The sequence below is a fragment of the Oryza sativa genome, chromosome 4, assembly GCF_034140825.1.
Source record: "Oryza sativa Japonica Group chromosome 4, ASM3414082v1".
NCBI classification, from domain to species: Eukaryota; Viridiplantae; Streptophyta; class Magnoliopsida; order Poales; family Poaceae; genus Oryza; species Oryza sativa.
Window position 1 is genome coordinate 788824 of NC_089038.1, and position 23832 is coordinate 812655.

The 23832-nt window shown below is 46.0% G+C and overlaps 3 protein-coding genes and 1 pseudogene across 12 annotated transcripts; 2 read left to right on the forward strand and 2 right to left on the reverse strand.

Moving 5' to 3' along the window:
• Positions 1 to 8659: 8659 nt before the first annotated feature.
• LOC4334939 (uncharacterized) lies at positions 8660 to 14434 on the reverse strand. 10 transcript variants are annotated; one of them, XM_066309926.1, is made up of 5 exons: positions 14111 to 14434; positions 12198 to 12255; positions 11221 to 11356; positions 10255 to 11059; positions 8660 to 10149 (listed from the first exon to the last, which is right to left on the reverse strand). In XM_066309926.1, the coding sequence occupies exons 4-5, from the start codon at positions 11022 to 11024 to the stop codon at positions 9504 to 9506; spliced, it is 1416 nt and encodes a 471-aa protein (XP_066166023.1). In that variant the 5' UTR covers positions 11025 to 11059; positions 11221 to 11356; positions 12198 to 12255; positions 14111 to 14434; the 3' UTR covers positions 8660 to 9503. The 10 variants fall into 10 exon arrangements, with proteins under 10 accessions (XP_066166023.1, XP_025880671.1, XP_066166019.1 ...); XM_026024886.2 differs by lacking the exon at positions 12198 to 12255 and having other exon boundaries at positions 11221 to 11330; XM_066309922.1 differs by lacking the exon at positions 12198 to 12255.
• Positions 12434 to 13749, forward strand: LOC9266671 (LEAF RUST 10 DISEASE-RESISTANCE LOCUS RECEPTOR-LIKE PROTEIN KINASE-like 1.1; annotated as a pseudogene).
• A 2937-nt stretch (positions 14435 to 17371) lies between the features above and the next one.
• Positions 17372 to 17743, forward strand: LOC136356035 (uncharacterized). The gene has a single exon (XM_066309423.1). It carries the CDS (start codon positions 17372 to 17374, stop codon positions 17741 to 17743), a length of 372 nt encoding a protein of 123 aa, XP_066165520.1.
• Positions 17744 to 20119: 2376 nt separating this feature from the next.
• LOC136356036 (uncharacterized) lies at positions 20120 to 20746 on the reverse strand. Its single transcript, XM_066309424.1, has one exon. It carries the CDS (start codon positions 20744 to 20746, stop codon positions 20120 to 20122), a length of 627 nt encoding a protein of 208 aa, XP_066165521.1.
• Between the last annotated feature and the right edge of the window lie 3086 nt (positions 20747 to 23832).

Below are 23832 nucleotides of genomic sequence, written 5' to 3' on the forward strand. Positions count from 1 at the left end.
CGGAGGAAAGAGGCCGATCCGAATCGAACTCGAATCAAACACTTTCCAAGCGATTGTAGCCAGTGATTCCAAAAGAGAAAAGGAAGAGGAGATCTCAAGGATCATTTGCCCTCAATTGATTTCACCGGATCGGGAAAGGATCGACCGGATTGGAAAGTGGCGGCGGCGCGACTCGGCTAGGGTTTCGGGCGGCGGCGGCGGCGCGAGGAAGACGAACCTGACAGGTGGGGCCCACCTGTCAGCGACAGCGAGAGAGAGAGGAGAGCGGCGGCTCGGACTGGGCCGACTGGGCCGGGGAGAGAGAGGGAGAGGTTTTGGGCCGACTTTCGGCCCAAAGCCAAAAGAAGACTTTTAAAAACCTTTTTCAATTTAAATTATTCATGAAATGCAATTCCATTTATTAAAAATACTTCCTTAGCTCAAATAAATCCTAGAAAAATCTAGGATTTATAGAATTAAGCAAAGTATTTAATGAAATTTTATCTGGCCCCATTTTATATTGAGATTTAACAAATTAAAATTAGATCTTCTCTTTTAGGCTTTTAAGATCATTTCTAATAATTCCTTTTAAACAACAATTTATAATTTAAGGATTTTTAAACAAGAAAAGCTCTTAACAAATATAATTAGATCATTAATGATCAAATAATTACTGAACTGTTCTTTGTATCATTTAGGAATTGAGCTCTGAAAAATCCGAGAAAATTTCAGAGAGTTGACTTAATCATGGAGAATTTAATAAAAATTAAATCCATCCATGCTTTATATTTAGGAAATTTTATTTCCCACATTTAACTTCACTTGTAAATTAAAGATCATTTAATATAAATTTTATGATTAATTTATTAAATAATTTATAAATCCTGAAACAAAAATCAGGATGTGACAGATCGGCTTGAACTCCCTGCATTATCACTGCACCCAGGGCAATCTTCGATCGATGGTAGCCTCATGTCTTCGTTCCAACAGAATCTGAAGAATTCACAATCCCAATGAGGATCAATACCACCATCATCTTCTTCATAATGCCTCTCCTGCTGCTTGTCATACCTTCTCTGGTATTTGTTGATAATTCTAGCCGAATTTGTCTGAAAATTCCGACTCTTGCCCCCATCGGCTGTCCTCCTAGATGTATGTACCATATTGACAGGGAAATGATTACCATCAACCTTCATCGGCTTCTTTGAATCATCAAATTTGATCTTCCCCCCTTCAATGGCCGCCTGGATCTGCTGTCTGAATACTTTACAATCATTAGTAGAATGAGAACCAGAATTATGCCACTTGCAATACCTCCTTTTGCCTAGTTCTTCAGCCGATGGGATTATATGACCAGCAGGAAGTTGTATCTATTTTTCCCGAAGCAACAAATCGAAAATCTTGTCAGCCTTGGTGATATCAAAATCCAATCTTTCCTCCTTCCCAGAACTCCTCACCCATGGGTATGGCACAACCTTCTTGCTCCTGACCCACTCGGCTGCTGCTATTTCAGAATCATCCTCTTCATCGGAATCATGCATGTAAGGATAGACATGATTGATCTTCTTGAAATTCTTCTTAGCTTCTGGAAACCTTTGTTCATGCAGGGTTACCTTCTGTGCGAGATGGGATAAACTTTCAAACTCCTGAGATGAAATTTTCTCCTTGATCGGCTAACTGAGAATCTATGAGAGCCAAACTATAGCACCTATTCTTCATCTCCCTGAATCTCTGAATGTAATCCTGCACAGATTCATCATGTCTTTGCCTTATTACTGTCAAGTCAGATAACTTCATCTCATGAATTCCACTGTAGAAATAGCTATGAAATTGTTTCTCTAAATCGGCCCAACTATTGACAGAGTTGAAAGGTAAAGAAGAAAACCAAGTTAATGCCGATCCGGACAGGGACAAGGGGAACAACCTAACCCTTAAAGCATCAACAGCCGATACCTCTCCACATTGAGCCAAGAATCGGCTGACATGCTCATACGTCGTAACGCTGTCTTGTCCTCAGAACTTTGAAAAATCTGGGACTTTGTATCAGCTGGGCAATGGAACCCTCTCAAACCACTCAGGATATGGGTGCCGATATAAATTCCCAGAATCCTTTGGCTTAAGCCCAAACTACTCTCTCATCACATCTGCAATCATATCGGCCCAAGGCTTCAACTGAGATGCTCCTTGCATCTACTGCTGTATCGGCTCGAACTGATTAAGCTGAGGAGCAAATTGGGGCTGAGGTGATCCTCTTTGCTGATAGTGGACATGAGGCGACGGAGGCTGGTACTAATAATTCAAGTTACCTCCTTGATAGTTCTGGAAATTCAGTTGTATGTTACGCACCAAATGCTCAGGAATAACTTGGGGTACAACTTATTGACCTGGTTGAACATTATGGACCAAGTGTTCAGGGATAACCTATGTCACAGTGTGCTGCCTTTGCCGATTGTTAGGTGTTCCCGACCCAGCCGATGTATGTTGCAAATTTTGCTGTTGAATCGGCTGAACCGTCTGCTGTCTTGGTGGTGTTTGCTGAATCGGCATTGACTGTACTGGGTCGGCAGCATCACAGCAACCTGTTCCTGAGTCAGCCAATTGATATTTTGCCCAACATGTTGTGGCTGTTATCTGGTCAACAATCGAGGATTAACCATTTGCCTTTGTGTCGACGATGGTGCAATTGGTGTAGGAGCCGAAGCTGATGCCGTCGGCTGGACTGGTGGCGCGTTGGTGACGGACTGCCTGTTACCAGTTACCAAGTTTCTGTAATTTGGGAAGACACCTCCTGGAAGATAAACTGGTCCCGTAGCCTGATGCTCAGCTATTGTGCCATCGACCACATATCAGTATCCATGTGTCTTTTGCTACTATATTAGTGTCATCTACAAATCAATTTCCTATGTTATCCATTGAATCTAGCAAAATCCATTGCATATCCTTCATTTTGTCGAAGTTGTGCCAGTCCATCTCCTCATTGTCTTCATCATCAACTCCACATCGGAGTTTACCATCTTTACCAGCATCAACAGCTCCATGTCGGAGTTAGTATTCATCATCACCAGCTCCCCATCGGAGCCGGCCTTCATCATCAGTTTACTAGCTCCACATCGGAGTTGCCCTTCATCATCATCAGCTTCCCATCGGTGCTGAATCATCACATCACGTCTCCGAATCTATGAAGATCCGAAAAACAGTTTGTGAAGGGCCTTCATCAACATCAACGTCTCATCATTAGTCAAATGGCCGAAGAATAGTTTGTGAAGGTCCGTTGTCATCATCATCAACAACATCTCCGAATCGATGAAGAGCCGAAGAACATGTTGTGAAGGCTCCAAGGCCTACTTCATTGAGCAAGGGATGGTTTTCTCTTGTTCATTCAAGAGCAATGCTTCGACAATATCTTTAAGAGCAATGATTTCTTCTTCTTCTTATTTATCGTAGTCTTTAATTCAGTGTTTTAGTTTCAAATGCAACGTTATTGCATACACGTTGCGTTTGAGTGGGGGTGTTATGAATAGTAACGTGTCAAGGTTATTTTGGATATTTTCCATCCTTATTGTACACATATATATGCCCTTTGGGCTAACTCAATTGCAGACAGTAAAATTCCCAAATTGTGCACTGTGAAAGTTGCCCAGCCATCGAGTCCGCTGACCATCTCATCCTGCGTTGCAAACTTGCCAACGAGCTTTGGAAGAAACTAGGCCTTCAGGATCAAGCAATCAACAGCACCGATATCCTACAATTTGTGGAAACAGTTAGAGAATCGCTGCAAGAGTCGTTAAAACCAGGATGGCCTATTTGTTTTCGCTGCTTGTGCGCATAATCCTTGGAAACACGGAAACAACAGTGTGTATTGACAGAATGGCTTCAGCCTGCCAGGCCTTCTACAGTAAATCAAAGATACCCTGGCCCTCTGGGAGCACAGGATCAAGCTTGCAGCCCGCCCTGAGGTCAGATGTTGGCTAAACAAATTGATGTAAATATTCCTTTTGTCTCTTTTATTGCCATGTTGTACCTCTATTTCCTATTTCCTTTCTTCTTGTTGTTTTCTCTTCCTTTCTCTTCACTTTCAGTTCCCATTTTTCCTGTATTTCTCTACTTTCTCTTCGGGCACTTACCCTTGTAACAACCGACCAACCATTAATAAAATGGTTATAAGGTAGAGGCTCTCTACCTTTCAGCGTCAAAAAAAAAAAAACTTGGGAGATTTGAAGGACGATAGTCGAGAAATCTCTGCACGAGTCCAACATTATTAGTGTACGAAAATAAAAGGTCCTGTACTTTTCTGTAGCATTGGAATATAGTTTCAGTACAACCATGCTGGCATAAATTACCAGTTCCTGGTTTGTCATTTCTCAGTGTATAATAGCAGAATAGCAGGAGGGAGCTGTGGAGTAAGCATTGTTCGAGTTTCTCGTTACGCTGAAACTTGAATCAACAAGGGATCGACAATAATTTGGCGGAACTGTGGCAAGAAATTGAGAAAAATGATGCTCAAGTCAAATCCATATCGTGACTGTGTGGATTGCTTTTGTAAGCCTAGAGCATGCATCTCTGGCAAACTGATTATCATCAGCTTGATTTTTCATGCAAAACCATATATTCCTTCTTGTTTTATGACATTTAAGTGCAATTGTTTTTTCTAAAAAATGCACAAGAGCTGCACATCATTACATTAGTAAAGTGAAAATGGAAGTGAAAAAAAAAGCAAGACCATATCCAATAATGAAAGCATCATCTGGAATGATTCTAACAGGAAGGCATCATATGGAACGATCAATTTAACAAACTATTTTAATGATGCATTTTTCCATAAATAAAAGTCAAGTTGAAAGGTTTGATCCGGATAAATAAAACTAAAATGACACGTTACGTAGCTAGATGTGGGATTAGAAACTTGAACACTGCCATGTTCAATTGTTAATTGAGTGTTGTCGAATGGACAACTGCGTCACGTCGAAGGACGTGGTTACTCAACAGTATTGAAAAAGTAATAAATGTATTGATTGATAAAATTTTTGGGATCCCCCCATTACATGGCCCTGGGAGTCTATTTATAGCCTTAGCACAGGCTTACACCTTCTAGGGTTTAGGTTTACAGGGGATTTTACATGGTTGCCCTCATAAAAGGGATATTTAAATGGGTACGCAGTGTCATTTGCATATATGGGTCTTTAATGGGCCAATAGGCTAGGCCTAGTCTATGGCGAAGGGGCCTTAAAGGTTGGGGGCGGCCTGTTGGGCCTCCTTGATGCCGAACTCGTCATGGCGTAGTCTTTGTGGTTCGCCATACGCCCTTCGCCCGAGATGCCTTCGCCCGAGAAGCCTTTACTTGCAGGGTACCGATGCGGCTTTCCAGCCTTCGCCATCTTCGCTTATGGCTTTCGCTATAGGGCTTCGCCCAAGTGGTCTTGACGGCTTTACAGTCTTCGCCACCTTCGCTTATGGCTTTCGCCATAAGGCTTCGCCCAAGTGGTCTTGACGGCTTTGGCTTGAATCCTTGCTGGTACTATGATTTCGGCAGGTCCGGCCGAAGGGCTTCATGGCATGCCTCCAACAAGCCCCTCACGGGCAAGGGTGAGTAAGGAGCTTCGGCCGAGACCGTGCAAACTATACGGTATGGCATGAGGCGTCCCCTTTCGGCCGATGTTCCTGCCGAAACCTCTTTTTAGACTTCTGCAGAAAAAATATGAACACTAGCGTTCGCCTTTCGAGAATGGCGAAGCTGTACTATGGCACTGGTTGATTATATTTTGCCAAGTTTGTCTGCTTTGCGCGATTCTTGACTTGTATTTTTTCCTTCCCCTTTTCCCTATTGCTTTAGCGGGGATTTCGCCGAGAGTCATGCGTTCGGCCCCCTTTTAGGGATTGAGGAAAAGATTTGTTGACTTTTCAGCTTTTGACTTCCGTTTTCGACTCGTAGCATTTTGCGCTAGGAAAAACACTTGTGTTTTGCGTAAGTCGAATGTAACGGCGTTCAGTATCTCTATTCCGAAACAAGCTGTCGTGGTTTCAACGTTCGGCGAGCGATGCTTCGGCCGATTCGTTTTCGCCTTTTTATGGCGAAGCTGTAGCTCTTTTTTTTATATGCTTTCGCCTAATGGAGCTTATGTGTGTTTCAAATTTCTTTTTGCTAATGTTCGCATAGTCACTTTCATGCTTTCGTTAGGTCGAGACATGTAGGCCCTTTGCGTGATTTTAGCGAAAAGATTTGTCGACTTTTTAGCCCTCATCATTCGCTCTCGACTTTTGGCATACGCGTCCCGAAACGCTTAAGTATTTGCATAAGTCGAGTGTAGCGACAATCGGTGTGTTTTCCGAAAACGAGCTGTCGCGGTTTCAACATTCGGCGAGCAGTGCTTCGGCCGATTCGTGTCGCTCCCCTGGCGTTTTCGTTGATCAAACGTTTGCCTTGAGGTTTTTCCACGAAATATTATACACAAAAAAGGCGAAGACACCCATGAATTTTTATATGTCCGAGCGCCAGTTTGCCATTGCCCAGCGTCGATACAGCATAGTCCCCGTTTTTCCTTCTTCACCGCTTAAAAATTTTTGTTGATCTGACAACTAGCGATGAAGAAGATGCTCAAGGGGGGTAGTCCTTCGCCATTGAGGACAGCTTTTGCTGATGAATCGGATCTAAAGTCCAAATGCTTTTTGGCGGGCAATGGAATTTATCTGTAACTTGTGCTTTTTTTGGCAAATAAATGGGTTCGGCTCATACTTCCCCTTTTTGCCTTTGGCAAAGGTATTTTTAGGTATTTTGATCGTTTTGACCGTTGCCGGCATTCGGTCTTTTTGCACTTCAACCTTTTTAACCGTTACCGGCCTTCGGTCCTTTTAGGTACTTCGATCGTTTTAACCGTTGCCAGCTTTCTTCGTTTGCCTCCAGCGAAGATTACCCTGGGCGAATTAGCCCCTAGCCCTTGGCGCCGTACCTCATTGGTACTGTGGCGAAGGGTGTGGGTGTGGCGAAAGGTGTCCAGAGGCTAGGTTGGCTTCACGGCCCCCATTTTTGCCTCTGGACTTAACTTATTTTCGCCCCCAGCCCTTGGCGCCGTACCTCATTGGTATTGTGGCGAAGGGTATGGGTGTGGCGAAAGGTGTCCAGAGGCTAGGTTGGCTTCGCGGCCCCCATTTTCGCCTCTGGACTTAACTCATTTTCGCCCCCAGCCCTTGATGACGTACCTTATTGGTACTGTGGCAAAGGGTGTGGGTGTGGCGAAAGCTGTCCAGAGGCTTGGTTAGCTTCGCGGCACCCATTTTCGCCTCTGGACTTAACTTATTTTCGCCCCAGCCCTTGGCGCCGTACCTCACTGGTATTGTGGCGAAGGGTGTGGGTGTGGCGAAAGGTGTCCAGAGGCTTGGTTGGCTTCGTGGCCCCCATTTTCGCCTCTGGACTTAACTCATTTTCGCCCCCAGCCCTAGACGCCGTACCTTATTGGTATTGTGGCGAAGGGTGTGGGTGTGACGAAAGGTGTCCAGAGGCTTGGTTGGCTTCGCGGCCCCCATTTTCGCCTCTGGACTTAACTTATTTTCGCCCCCAGCCCTTGACGCCGTACCTCATTGGTGTTGTGGTGAAGGGTGTGGGTGTGGCGAAAGGTGTCCAGAGGCTAGGTTGGCTTCGCGGCCCATTTTCGCCTCTGGACTTAACTCATTTTCGCCCCAGCCCTAGGCGTCGTACCTCATTCGTGTTGTGACGAAGGGTGTGGGTGTGGCGAAAGGTGTCCAGAGGCTTGGTTGGCTTTGCGGCCCCCATTTTCGCCTCTAGACTTAACTTATTTTCGCCCCCAGTCCTTGGCGCCGTACCTCATTGGTGTTGTGGCGAAAGGTGTCCAGAGGCTAGGTTGGCTTCGCGGCCCCCATTTTTGCCTCTAGACTTAACTCATTTTTGCACCCAGCCGTTGAGGCCATACCTCATTGGTGTTATGGCGAAGGGTGTGGGTATGGCGAAATGTGTCCAGAGGCTAGGTTGGCTTCGAAGCCCCCCAGCTTGGACTTAACTAATTTTCGCCTCCAGCCCTTGACGCCGTACCTTATTGGTACTGTGGCGAAGGGTGTGGGTGTGGCGAAAGGTGTCCAGAGGCTTGGTTGGCTTCGCGGCCCACATTTTCGCCTCTGAACTTAACTCATTTTCGCCCCCAGCCCTTGGCGCCGTACCTCATTGGTATTTTGGCGAAGGCTTGGGGGTGGCGAAAGGTGTCCAGAGGCTAGGTTGGCTTCGAAGCCCCCCAGCTTGGACTTAACTAATTTTCACCCCCAGCCCTTGACGCCGTATCTTATTGGTACTGTGGCGAAGGGCATGGGTGCGACGAAACCTTTTCACCCCCAGCCCTTGACGCCGTACTTCATTGGTATTTTGGCGAAGGGCTTGGGGATGGTGAAAGGTGTCCAGAGACTAGGTTGGCTTCGAAGCCCCCCTGCTGGGACTTAACTAATTTACACCCTTAGCCCGATGCCGTACCTTATTGGTACTGTGGCGAAGGGTGTGGATGTGGCGAAACCTTTTCGCCCCCAGCCCTTGACGCCATACCTTTTTGGTATTGTGGCGAAGGGCATGGCGTGGCGAAGGGGCTCCCATTTCACCCTTTTGGTCTGGGTTCCCCACGGACGGCGCCAACTGTTGTCGAATGGACAACTGCGTCACGTCGAAGGACGTGGTTACTCAACAGTGTTGGAAAAGCAATAAATGTATTGATTGATAAAATTTTTGGGATCCCCCCACTACATGGCCCTGTGGGTCTATTTATAGCCTTAGCACAGGCTTACACCTTCTAGGTTTAGGTTTACAGGGGATTTTACATGGTTGCCCTTATAAAAGGGACATTTACATGGGTACGCAGTGTCATTTGCATATATGGGCCTCTTGGCGAAGGGGCCTTAAAGGTCGGGGGCCGCCTGTTGGGCCTCCTTGATGCCGAACTCGTCATGGCAAAGTCTTTGTGGTTCGTCATACGCCCTTCGCCCGAGATGCCTTCGCCCGAGAAGCCTTTACTTGCGGGGTACCGACGCGGCTTTCCATCTTCGCTTATGGCTTTCGCCATAGGGCTTCGCCCAACTGGTCTTGACGGCTTTACAGTCTTCGCCACCTTCGCTTATGGCTTTCGCCATAGGGTTTCGCCCAAGTGGTCTTGACGGCTTTGGCTTGAATCCTTGATGGTACTATGGTTTCGGCAGGTCCGGCCGAAGGGCTTCATGGCATGCCTCCAACATTGAGTATGGGACTTATCGCCCATCATGAATGGGACGTTCTTCTTCATGAGACTGACCATAATTGTTGATTTGTAACATCTAAACTTCCATTGTAGCAAGCATACGGAAGCAGAAAATGGCAGGAGCTCATGCAACAGTAACAGCAGACAGGTCCCATGTCCTGTAGTCTAACATCAAATAATTTCTTACTGGATAGAATGAACAACTTGAGAAACTCAGCTGGTACGAACTCTCAAGTTGCACCTCACAGCTTGTCCTGAGCACCAATGCTTCATATGCAATACATCGTAATCTTCCAGATGAAATTAATTGTCTTCTGGAAACCGTCCCATCCAAGGTGAGTATGGAAAAAACTTTTGTATAAATGGCTGAATGCCCACCTCTGTTCCATAATTTGTTGGACGGAGGCTGCCCAAGTCTTGAATCTTTGAGCTATTTAAGTGGTAGGCCAATCCTCTTCTCAACGAATCACTCAAGAAGATAACCTCCTTGTAAGGGTGAAATCCAAGAAAATCAATATAACCACCAGAGTTATATCTGCCCCTCCTTGTAGTGTCAACAAGAAAATTAATATAACCACCAGATCCCCTGCTGTTGGTCTCAATAACATTATCATTGTCTGAGTCCCATTCAAACCTGTCCTCTACCACTGCCTCATTGTTACCGTCTTCATACTCAAATCCCCGCTCCTGATTGTTAATATCTTGTAAAGTCCAGGGTCCAGGCCCGTCAATTATTTGACATGGCTGAATACTACACGAATCCTTGCATACCCACTCCATTCTGTCACTCGATTCATCAAGAATATAGATCAAAAAACGGGATGCCAAGTGACGCACAGCACAGTACACCCCTTTCATTGATTTTCCCAAATAAAGATTTGTGTATGCCATCCCCTCACAATCTGAAGGTGGCTTGATTACTTGATATTTCCCATTGGATAATGATATTCTACAAGAATCAAATATTTGAGAAATATTAATAAACGACAATTGAATTTTCGTTTCATTACTAGGTACAAAGATGAATGATAATGCCAATGAAGTGAGTATTTACCTCATAACATACTTGTTTTGGCAATATACATAAAGTACTCCCCGGCAATAAACAGAAGTGTCTGGAACATAAACAGAAGTGTCTGGAACATATGGGTGATCCAACCGCATGTCAGAAACATTCCCTGCAGCCTCCCCTTCTCGAACAAATGACCTCTCCTCCCACACCTTTGTCCTTGATGAGAACACATGCAGGATGCAAGGCGACGGTGGCCATTCTAATTCCTCTATTGCAGGGTCTAACTTGTCATCTGAATTCAACATGTTATACCACACATTGGATCGTCGGATCTCAGGGATCATGAATACCTCAAAATGCGGTGACAACGTGGGGTCGAAGACAAGGTACTCCCTGTGGAAAATGTGCTCTACGACCATATATGGGCATGGGGGCAGTGGCGCCGACTGTCGTGTGGCTGGGTTAACCACATACTTGTGAAACAAGAGAAGCCCATTGCAGTGGTCTATAATGCAGGAGCTGCAAGGCAAATAGTCAAAGTTGCCAGATACCGTTGGGCCTTTTGAGGGGCGGGAGAAGAACTCTGACATGCTTAACTCATTAAAGTTAATGAAGATTCCACACAACGGCCGTGGGAGGAGGTCCACATGCAGCAGGTTGTGGGCCTCGATGATGGTACACCAGGTCTTGCAGACGCAGCGGGATATGGCAAGGTAGCGTGGTGCAAGACGGTGGATGATGTTGCTGAGCACATCTTCAGGTAGCAGGTTTTCCATGCCCTCTATCGTTCCAAATTCTCTTAAGATGGCCATTTATTCCTTCATATCCACACAAACCCCACTTCTATCTGCACAGTAAAAATAAAATAAAAATTAGATTTCTCTAACAAACATGATTTCATGATAAATCCATACTAAATACTTTCTATATGATGTGATTTGTCATATCAAACGTAGAGTAGAGATGGTGCCGATCCTTGAGCATCCCAATGGGAGTAGAGATGGTTACGTTGCCAGCATGAGTGGTTTTCTCCTGGATTGGGCGGGGGCATCAGGTGATTGCCCCAAATGCGTAGCAAGCGGAGGGCAATGCACATATGGCGACGGCCTGCGATTCGCCTGCAATTGCACCGACGGGCTGCACCCTGAGAAGTGTGGTGAGTTTGTGAAATCAAAATATCACGGTAAACTTACCCAGTCGATTTGTATTAAATAGAGTTTCCTGAACATGCTGCGCAGACCCTACTAACGGATTCAATGCATCCAAAGTGCCCATCTTGTAGATAGCTTTTTTTTTAAAAAATGAACGAGGCATCATTCTGTCATATAAGAATATTTCCATGCTAATCTGCGGCTTAATGTCCACTAGATAAACTGCTATAATATTGCACGTGACGTAGAGTTGGCTATCAAGAAAAGAAACTAAACCCCGCCATGGTCATAGCAGTGTTCGGAACAGAGTGGATATTGATATTGTGTTTTGAATTATGAGTCTTTGCTTCAAGTTCCTGTGGTTTTTTGTTGTTAGTTCCTCAAACAATTATTTCACTGATGGAGACATTGGCATCTTATGTACTCCTAGTCAAACGTGTAACGTGTAGTTAGAAGCATTCAACTACACTGTCTGATAAAGATGCCATACCAATACCCTGTTCTTGTTTTTGTCCTGCTGATTGCAGACTGACGAAATTGTTCATCTGATTGACAATAAATACCCTTTCATTTTCTAAGCCTTAATCAGTGTGTTCATTTGATTGTCTTGTTTGAAGTAATGAAGATCACCGGACTATCTAATATACTTTCTGAGTGTTATGACTTGTGAGGGAGATTAAGTTCTCATCTATATACCAAAGTTGGCGAATTGTCACTACTATATTTTGAATGATTATTCTATTTGTTCATGATATTAAGTGCAGGCTACTAAAAGTTTGTCTTCTGCAGGTGCAAGAAGCAATCTAAAGAAAATTGCAATAGGTAAATACCAACCTCAAGTGCCCTTCTTGTCCCTTCATTCTTGTTTCAGGGTCTTCCCCAACCATTAAAACTAAAATTAGGAAGATAAAATGTTTCAGATCTGATCGGCATAAATAAATTGCTAATGTTGTCTATTTGTTATTGGCAGGAGTTGGAGCAGGTGGAGGAACATTGTTTATTATATGCATCTTCATTTTTGATTGGCACAAGCGCAAGAAGAGAAACAAACCCGAGATTTGAAAGATCTCATGCGTAGTTCATCTTCAATGCAATCATACAGCAAATACCTTGAGTTGGGTGGTTCTCCCCATATCTTCACTTACGAGGAACTTGAAGAGGCTACTGCTGGATTTAGCGCCACAAGGGAACTTGGTGATGGTGGTTTTGGAACTGTTTACAAAGGTAGGAGAATATATTTGCACAACTCCCTTGTGGTTAATAAATTTCCCATCTAATCACTTCTCATTAGCATGCCTAATTGCATGCGACAGGAGCTCCGTTCAACTTTATTCCATAATAGATAACTTCTCCTATTAACTTAGCAATTCCAATTCTTCCTTTCTGTCATTCAGGAAAGCTCCGGGATGGGAGAGTAGTTGCAGTGAAACGCCTTTACAAGAACAACTACAGACGAGTAGAGCAATTCCTAAATGAGGTAGACATCTTGTCCCGCCTACTGCACCAGAATATTGTTACCCTATATGGCTGCACGTCTCGTTCTAGCCGTGACCTTCTCGTGGTCTATGAGTACATCCCAAACGGAACAGTTGCAGACCATCTTCATGGACCCCGTGCAGGAGAACGAGGCCTCACATGGCCTGTAAGAATGACAATTGCCATAGAAACGGCTGAGGCACTGGCATACCTTCATGCAGTTGAAATCATACACCGTGATGTCAAGACCAAAAACATATTGCTAGACAACAACTTCCATGTAAAAGTTGCGGACTTTGGACTATCACGCCTGTTCCCGTTTGAAGTCACCCATGTCTCAACTGTTCCACAGGGCACACCAGGGTATGTTGACCCAGTGTACCACCAGTGCTACAAGCTAACCGATAAGAGTGATGTCTACAGCTTTGGTGTTGTGTTGATAGAGCTAATTTCCTCAAAACCAGCTGTGGACATGTCCAGGAGCCACAGTGACATTAACTTGGCTAACATGGCTCTCAACAGAATTCAGAACCATGAAGTTGAGTTGGTTGACCCAGAGATCGGTTGTGAGACTGACAGTGAAACAAAGAGGATGCTATCTGGTGGCCGAGCTGGCCTTTCAGTGCTTGCAGATGGACACAGATAACAGGTCATCAATCAAGGAGGTAGTGGAGGTCCTGCATTGTATCAAGAACAGGGAATGTCCAGCGGAAAAGATAAACAAGAATGCTTCTCTAAAGGAAGATTCCCATCTGCTGAAGGACAGCCTACAGTATTCGCCTGATTCAGTTACCCATAGATTTCACAGCCAATCTACTAACCATTCGGTAGCATCAAACTCTAGCGGATGCGTGAAACTTTTATTGATTCTGATGAAATAAGGCCCCTATCTGATGAGCCGTAGATATCATAGAGTTCGCTAATGATGTGATTCGTCTGGATAGTAAGTTGTCCCCTCTTGGTTGATGGACTAATTAATACAAGTAATAAACTAATGTTTTTACCCAGCAGAGTTTGAGTATGAGCTTTGCAGAAATTCAGACAATTGGTGAATGTAGTAGGAGAAATACAGGGCTAAAACAATCTCGTGTAATCTAGTGTCCAGTTTGTTCATGATTACAGGTTAGCGAGTGAGTGGTATCAGGAAGAACACATCCCATTGTTACCCTAACTAGAGGTTGCAATTTGCAAGCATTCGTCCCCTTTTCTGTATGAACTACATGTACAACAAATTTGCTACACAAACACAAGGAATTGCGGGCAAAGCGTACCTGGTTGCAAGAAACAGGATGCAGTAGCAGATGCAACCGATTGTCTCGTGGCAGGCGAGGCGCGGATCCAAATCCTAACCCGCCGCGCCGCGCGAAATTTATGCGCAGAGGAACCCGCGGATCCAAATCCTAACCCAACGCGCCGCGCGCGGTGTCCTCGTCTCTCCACGCCGACGAGGCCGCGGCGGCTCGACCGCTCCGGCTAAATTTCACCTCCGTTTTGGGGTGGGTTGGGATTGCCGGCCAACTCCCCCGCGGCGCGTGCCCTAGTCCCTGAGCCGGTGCGCGGCGTGGCGTCGCGACGACGCGGTGGCTCACTGAAGCGCTTTGCTGGAATCCGTGGACAGCTTTACTTCTAAGCCCATTACAACGCCTCCCATCTCAGGCCTCGATTCAGTGGCCCAGGTGCTGTCAACATTATGGCCTTTTCACTGGGCCGGCATCCTATGCCTGTACAAGCCATCCCCACTAAGTGCAATCTACCCTATAATTCACCAACTACACTCTTATACAAACCTCATTCATCAAATCCGACGGTCCAGAATCATCCGATGCAACGCCTCAGAATCGTTGCAGACCCTCTCCCCTCCGCACGCGCTCCTTACGCGCGTCCTCCTCTCCCCTTTCCAGCTTTCCTCACACCGTCATGCGCATCCTGCGAAGATGCCAACTCAGCCATCAAAGCGACAGAAGAAGTTGCAGCTGCGAATGGTGCACAACATCGCTTCGGCAGGCAAAGGGACTCTGAGGTACTTGAGTCAGCAAATATCTTTCGGGCCAGAAGATGCCGAAGGAGTGCTGTTCCCACATCAAGACCCCCTAGTGATCTCGGCCGAGGTAGCTGGCTTCGAAGTCCGGTGAATCCTGGTCGACGGAGGGAGTTCGGCCGATGTCATCTTCGCCGAAGCATATGCCAAGATGGGGTTGCCAACCCTAGCCCTCACCCAAGCGCCAGCCTCGCTTCGTGGTTTTGGCGGCGAAGCAGTTCTAGTCCTAGGCCAAGTACAGCTGATGGTAGCTTTCGGCATGGAAGAGAACAGGCGCGAAAAGCAAATACTGTTCGATGTCGTCGACATCCCTTACAGCTACAACGCCATCTTCGGCTGTGCAACCTTGAACAAGTTCGAAGCCGTCTCCCACCACAACTACCTCAAGCTCAAGATGCCTAGTCTGACAGGCATGATCGTGGTCAAGGGGTCTCAGTCTTCGGCTGCGTTATAAGGCAATTTGGCCGCAATCAATAGAGCAATTCACAATGTTGAGGCCAAACCGCATGACCGTGCAAGGCACACGCCGAAGCCCACCCCGCACGGCAAGGTGATCAAGGTGAAGGTCGATGATGCCGATCCCACAAGATTCGTTTCACTTGGGGGTGACATGGGCGAAAGGGAAGCTGAAAACATCCTAGAGGTTCTCAAGAAAAACATTGACATCTTCGCCTGGAGCCCCGACGAAGTGGGAGGTGTTTCTACGGACCTCATCATGCATCATTTGGCGGTCAAGCCGGAGGCCAAGCCAAGCAAACAGAAGCTACGCAAGATGTCGGCCGATCGCCAAGAGGCAGCAAAGGCCGAAGTACAGAAGCTGCTCAAGGCTGGGGTGATCCAGGAGATCGACCACCCAGAGTGGTTGGCGAACCCGGTTTTGGTGAGAAAGTTGAACGGCAAATGGCGCATGTGTGTTGATTTCACAGACCTAAACAAGGTCTGCCCTAAAGACAACTTTCCCCTACCGCGGATCGACCAGCTTGTTGATTCGACGGCTGGCTGCGAACTCATGAGCTTTTTGGATGCATACTCCAGCTATCATCAGATTCATATGAATCCGGCCGACATCCCCAAGACAGCCTTCATCACGCCGTTCAGCACTTTCTGCCACCTCAGGATGCCTTTCGATCTGAGGAACGCCGGAGCAACATTCACTAGGCTGGTGTACAAGGTCCTTTACAAGCAGTTGGGGCGAAATGTGGAGGCCTATGTCCACGATATCGTCGTGAAAAGCCGCAAGGCTTTCGACCATGCGTCCGATTTACAGGAGACCTTCGACAACTTGCGCGCGGCCGGTGTGAAACTAAACCCTGAGAAGTGTGCTTTTGGTGTTCACGCGGGCTAGTTGTTGGGTTTTCTTGTTTCTGAAAGGGGTATCAAGGCGAACCCCGAGAAAATCAATTCCATTCAGCAAATGAAGCCTTCGTCGAGCGTACGCAAAGTACAAAAGCTCGCGGGCCGAATTGCGGCACTCAGTTGATTCCTCTCAAAGGCAGCCGAAAGAGGTTTGCCCTTCTTCAAGACCCTCCGGGGTGCGGGAAAGTTTAGCTGGACACCCGAATGCCAAGCAGCGTTCGACGAGCTAAAGCAGTATCTGCAAAGCCCACCCGCCTTGGTCAGCTCAGCACCGGGAAGCGAACTGCTGCTCTATCTAGTAGCCTCGCTGGTGGCGGTCAGTGCAGCTCTTGTCCAAGAGATAGAGTCAGGCCAGAAACCAGTGTATTTTGTCTCTGAAGCTTTGCAAGGGGCGAAGACAAGATACATCGAAATAGAAAAGCTTGCTTACGCCCTAGTAATGGCTTCGTGCAAGCTTAAGCACTACTTTCAGGCCCACAAAGTCACTGTGCCGTCGCAGTACCCTTTGGGCGAAGTGCTACGGGGCAAGGAAATTACTGGCTGACTCAGCAAGTGGGCGGCGGAGCTATCTCCCTTCGACCTACATTTTGTCGCCCGCAGTGCCATCAAGTCTCAAGTCCTAGTTGACTTCGTGGCCGAATGGACACCTGCATTCTCCCCTGAACCCGAGCCCGTTGAACAGCCTTGGGTAATGTACTCTGACGGCTCGTGGTCACACAAGGGGGCGGGCGCCGCGGCGGTACTCACTTTGCCAAGGGGCGTGCCGATTTGGTATGCTGCAAGGCTGCAGTTCGACACGACCAACAACACGATCGAATACGAAGCTGTACTGTTGGGCCTAAGAAAGGCGAAAGAGTTGGGGGTTCGGCGCTTGCTTATCCGAACAGACTCCAAACTGGTGGCAAGTCATGTTGACAAATCCTTTGAGACAAAAGAAGAAGGAATGAAAAGGTATCTAGAGGCTGTTCGATCTATGGAAAAGTGCTTCGCCGGTATAACGGTCGAACACTTACCTAGAGGTCAGAATGAGGAAGCAGATACCCTGGCGAAATCTGCCGCCTGTGGAGGCCCGCATTCACCAAGCATCTTTTTTGAAGTCTTGTACGCACCAAGTGTGCCCACAGAAAGCCTGGACATCATGGCAATCGACCAGGCAGAACTGGGCGAAGATCCAGAGGATTGGCGAACACCGTTTGTCAAGTACCTCAAGAACGGCTGGCTCCCGGAGGATGAAGCAGAAGCGAAGCGCTTACAGCTCAGAGCCACAAAATACAAGCTGGTCTCCAGCCAGCTGTATCGCTCCAGGGTGCTCCAACCCTTACTTCACTGCATCTCCTTCGCCGAAGCAGAGGAAATGGCGAAAGAGATACACCAGGGGCTGTGCGGTGCACATCAAGCCGCAAGAACGGTTGCCTCCAAAGTGTTCTGCCAGGGAGTGTATTGGCCCACCGTGCTGAAAGTTTGTGTCGAGCAAGCCAAGAAGTGCGAAAGTTGCCAGCGGCATGGCTGAAGCCAAACGGCACCTCAGTATGAGCTGCAACCTATAGCACCAGTCTGGCCTTTCGCCAGATGGGGGTTAGACATCATCGGCCCATCCCCAGTGGCGCGAAATGGGTACAAGTTCGCAATTATGGCCATCGAATACTTCTCCCGTTGTATCGAAGCCGAACCACTCAGTGCGATCATTTCGGTAGCTGTACAGAAGTTCGTGTGGAAGAACATTGTTTGCCGTTTCGGAGTGCCAAAAGAATTCATCGCTGACAACGGCAAGCAATTCGACTCTGATAAGTTCAGAGAAATGTGCGAAGGGCTAAATCTGGAAATCAGGTTCGCTTCGGTCGCACACCCACAGTCAAATGGGGCGTCCAAACGCTCAGATGGCAAAATCCTTGAGGCGCTAAAGAAAAGGCTTGAGGGGGCGGCGAAGGGTAAACGGCCAGACGAAATGCTATCTGTTCTCTGTGCCCTTCAAACGACCCCCACAAGGCCAACCAAGTTCAGCCCGTTCATGCTTCTCTATGGCGATGAAGCAATGACCCCAACTGAGCTAGGGGCTAACTCCCCAAGGGTAATATTCTCTGGAGGTGAAGATGGGCGCGAGGTGTCACTCGAACTCCTTGAAAGGGTGAGAGTCGAAGCACTGGAACACATGCGCAAATACGCCACAAGCACTTCGGCAACTTATAACAAAAAAGTTCGACCGACAGAGCTATTGCCTGGTCATCTCGTCCTAAGGAAGAAGGCGAACCCGGTGGCGGTCGGGAAGCTTGAATTGAAGTGGGAAGGGCCATACCTCATCAAGTACAGGTCCAGGACAGGCTCCTTTCACCTAGCGACGCTGGAAGGCGAAGAGTTCAACCATTCCTGGAACGCTGCTTCCCTTAAGCGTTTCTATGTCTAGAATGGGTGGCACCCAAATCGCCAACTTGTAAAAATATACATATTGTTATGTAAGCCTTTCGGCACTATGTAAGCCCTTAGGCACAAAAATGCAAAAAAATAGAGGAAAATGAAAAAAGAAAAAAAACTGGATGTAAGGCTATTATCCACCCTGGAGGCCTGAACCAGTATAAAATCTTTGTGTCTTTCGCCTTTTTACTTGTGTGAATGATAATTCGTTGAAAAACCCCAAGGCAAACGCCTGATCAGCGAAAACGCCAGGGGGCCGAAACGAATCGGCCGAAGAATTTCTCGCCGAACATTGAGACCGCGACAGCTTGTTTTGGGAAATAACTAACCGAACACCGTTATACTCGATCTATGTGAAAACACAAGCGCTTCTTTCGGCGCGGGACACCACCGATCGAAAACGGAAGACGAAAGCTAAAAAGTCAGCAGACCTATTTCGCTAATATACGCAAAGGGGCCGACATGTTCCAACCTAACGAAAGCATGAAAGGTGACAATGCGAAAAATAGCGAAAAGGAAATAACACACATCTTTATTAAACTTCGAAAAAATAATCGAAGAGTACAAGCCATACAACATGGTACAAGCAAAGAAAGCAACAGCTTCACAGCCTACCTCACAAATAAATTACATCTTCGCCCCCAAAGCAATCCCCACTCCCTAAGGAATGATTCGGCGAACATGGCTCGTCATCACTACTAATGTCATACACAACCCTAAGGGGGAAGGGGGCGAAACACAAACTAGACCATAACGACGCTGGGCGATCATTTCCTGACGATCGGTCCTCTGATGGTTTCACCAAAAGCGAACCATTTCCTCCCGGTGTTCTACATGGGCACAATCGTAGTCCTCTAGGGTTCGCCCGGGGTGCGTCCACATCCAGCCGGCAACTTTCAGAACCTTCTAGCTGTTGCCGTTTATTATCATCTCGCAGTAAACGAGCCGAAAAGGACGCCTAATCTTCGGCAAACTTTTCGCCGCAACAAACTTCTCGTTATCGTTTCGCCAATTACCAGTGGGGGGCCGAACGCATACTTTCCGGCCACAAGCCTACTAATAAAGCACAAAAGAACAAGTGCAAAAGGAAAAAGTTCGGATGAAATCAATACCACTGTCCAACAGGATAATAAGGTTGGCGAAACACTAATTTTTCCATTAACGAAAAGTCATAAGAGCTACAAGGCGAAAACGGCTAAAAGCCGAACATGCAAAAAGCCTACATACACAGCAGGGCTACCAACAAAAGAAAAAAAAAGAAAGTCATACGAGGGCGAAGGGCCTCACACCTCAGGGTGGTCTCGGCCTTCATCTTCCTCGCCCCCATGCTCAGTAGCGGGATCCGACGGCCCGGGGTCTTCGCCTACGTTGGCGGTAGTGGTGTCTTTGGCCTTCGCCATCTTCTCAAGTTGCTCGCGTAGGCGGGTCTTCGCACAGTCCTTGCCGCCATCCTCCCAAAAGCCCTTTCAGAAGGCCCTTAAAGCCGCTCCGGAGACCTGGGAGTTTTCGGGCCAGTCCCATTCACGAGCTCGGAGAAGTTTTCCACATGGCCGCAACCATGCTCGTGAAGCAAGCTGAGCACGAAACCCACCAAAACACGCGCGCAGCAGTCCCCATAGGCGCTAGCCACTTCGACAACTGAGCCGGCCCCCTCTTGCGTCCACTCAGAAAAGTCGAAAGCCATCCCGTCATCTCCCGGGGCACCCTTCGCGCGCGCGCCAAGATCGTTGAGGGCCAGCCTAAGAGTGTAGTAGGCTTGCTTGGCGGACTCCGCTGCCGGTGCCATGGTCGAAGCAACAGCTTCGGCCGGGACAAGACGAGCCTCAAGAGACTTGATCTTCTCCTCGGCCGCAGCAAGTTGACGCTCCCATTCGGTATCCCGCTTGTTCGCCGTCTCAAGCTCCGCGCGAAGAGACTTGACTTCGCCCGTGAGAGTTTTGTTCTCCGCGTTCGTCTTCTTTAGGGCGTTCGCTACAACACGTCGTTTGTCATCTTTATGGCGAAGGTCCTCCTCGTTTTTCCGGAGACGAAGCTGGTACCCATCCAGCCTCTCCAAGGCGGACTTCTCCGTGCGTAAGGGGAACCAAATTGTATCTACAGTCATTCCGATTTGAGAAAGTGGTCAAAGTGGAGAGAGATTTGTAGGTGAGGGAGAATTGGAGAGATATTAGCAGATTTGTTACAGCTGAGATTCCATTTTGGCGCCTTGGCGGTAATATTTTGGTGGGAGAATTTTTAGATCCGCGGGAATTATTTGGAGGCAAATTGAGACTCCCCTGAAAAAAAAAACTGAGACTGTATTCTTTTAAAAAAGAAAAATGGTTTTGACTACGAATTATCGTATCAAAAAAAAATTATATTTTCTTTTCTACCTATTTGGTGGGAAAAGTTTTTAGATTGGTGGAAATTATTTGGAGGCAAATTGTGCTGTAGAATGAGACTGTATTCTTTATTAAAGAAAAGATGGTTTTCTACAACTATGAATTATCCTATTTTAAATTTGTACCGTCAAAAAATTTCAGTTAACTTCTGTACCATTAAATATTTGGTATGAAACTTTTTAGATTGGCGGGAATTATTTGGAGGTAATTCGTGCTTTGGAGGTATTGTAAATAAGATTGATTGTAGCGAGAGAGATTGAGCGAGAGCGAGAGATTAAGGGAATGAATGAGCGGATCCTTTATTGATAACAGTGTTACAATATATAGGAGGGAGAGAGGCGGCAACCGAAGACGCGATGGTTTGGGAACCATCGCATCTGTTGCTAGAATCGCCGTGAGGCGAGAAGAGGTGTGGGGCACAACCAACCGTCATGTCCCTGAATTGGTTGCTGCTCTATCCAAATATATGGATGAGATCACCCAAATATTTCATAACACTCCCCCTTGATCGAATCCAGCTTTGATCATTGCTCATTTATTGTTCCAGATATCTGTAAAGATAATCTTAGAAATAATTATAGTTAGTATATTAAATACATCACGTAAAACTCCTCGAAAACCCAGTGGGAAAAATAAGGAGAGAACCGTGATATATTATTGACTATTGTTAGATCTCTTATGAGTAAAGCTCATAGTATGATCCAAAATAGTATATTATCTACAGTTATCATTTAGTAAAAACCCCAATGAGGAAAAGCCAAATGATAAGACATATAACTTATGTTGATATTACCTCGTTAAAAACTTTGGATGAGAAAACCTAAAGGGTAAAACTCATACAAAGGAAAAAGAGTATAATATGACGAAAATAGGTTATTTTCCAGAGAGAGGTACTCCCCCTGAATCCTGCAAATTTTTAAGTCGTCTCATACCAATTCCCTCGACACATTTAAAGAATGTGGAGTATGGTAAAGATTTTGTGAATAAATCAGCAAGATTATCACATGACTTAGTTTGCAAGATGTTTATCTCTCCATGTTGCTGAAGCTCATGAGGATAAAAAAATTTAGGAGCAATATGCTTTGTGATGTTGCTCTTAATATAACCAGTTTCCATCTGAACAACACAAGCGGCATTATCTTCATAGATAATGGTAGGTGATTATAATGAACCAATACCACAAGATGTTAATATGTGGTTAACCATTCTGCGAAGCCATACACATTCACGTGATGCCTCGTATAATGCAATTATTTCAGAATGATTTGTGGAAGTGGCTACCAGAGTCTGTTTAGAAGACTTCCTTGAAATAGCAGTTCCACCTTGTAAAAATACGAATCCTGTTTGTGATATGGCATTGTGGGGATCAGATAGATAGCCAGCATCAGTATACCCAATTAAAGTAGGATCCTGGTCCTTTTTAAAGAAAAGTCCTAGATCTCTTGTGCCATTAAGATATTGGAAGACATTCTTAACTCCAGTCCAATGGCGTTTGGTAGGAGCAGCGCTGTATCTCGCTAATAGATTTACCGAGAAAGCAATATCTGGTCTCGTACTATTTGCAAGATACATAAGTGCGCCAATAGCACTAAGGTATGGGAAATCAGGTCCAAGTACATCCTCACCATCTTCCTTTGGTCTAAATGGATCTTTCTTCACGTCTAGAGATCGAACCACCATAGGGGTTTTGGAAGGATACGACTTGTCCATATTGAATTTCTCCAAAATTTTATGGGTATATGCACTATGGTGCACAAGGATTCCAGAAGGTAAATGCTCAAGTTGTAGACCTAAGCAAAATTTGGTTTGACCCAAATCCTTCATCTCAAATTCCGTCTTTAAATGATGACGTGCTTCATTAATATCTTGTGTATTGCCAATGATGTTAAGATCATCGACATATACCGAGATAATACAAAATCCTGTGGGGGACTTTTTGATAAAGACGCACGGGCAATCATCATTTTTAGTGTATCCCTTTAGGGAAAGGAATTCACTTAATCAGTTGTACCACATCCTGCCCGATTGTTTTAAGCCATAAAGTGACTTCTGCAACTTAACACAATACATGTTACGATTTACCTTCTGATTCGGGATATCGTTCCATCAGGAACCTTCATGTAAATATCAGAATCAAGTGACCCATAAAGATATGCTGTCACTACGTCCATCAACTGCATAAATAGACGATTTTGTACTGCCAATGATATTAAATATCGGAAAGTTATACCACTCATAACTGGAGAGTAAGTTTCGTTGAAATCAACGCCAGGTTTTTGCGTAAAACCTTGTGCTACAAGCCTTGCTTTATATCTCACCACCTCATTGTTTTCATTCTGTTTCCGGACGAAAACCCATTTGTATCCCCCAGGAAAGATACCACGAGGAGTAGGCATTACAGCCGAGAATACATCTCTTTTGTAAAGCGAGGCCAATTCTGTGTCAATTGCGTCCTTCCATTTGTTCCAGTCAGAGCGCTTTTGGCACTCTTTTATAGACCTAGGTTCTGGATCAACTTGGAGGCAATCAGCAATTTGTTCAAAAAAATTAGTGTCGACAATTGTAGCTCTTCTATCAAAAGATTCTCCAGTTTCAGAGTAGTTGATGGCAATTTCATCAACCCTTACAGACTCACCATGATCTCCTGAAACAATATGTCTATGGTCTTCCGAATTCCTAGTCTTAGCATTGTGCACCACTGAGCTAGGTTGCAGACTATCACGATCTGCTTGATATATAGTATCAATTCGGTGTGTACCAACTAAAGGTTGGTTTGCATTTACCGTCTTTCTTTGCTTATTAGCAATTG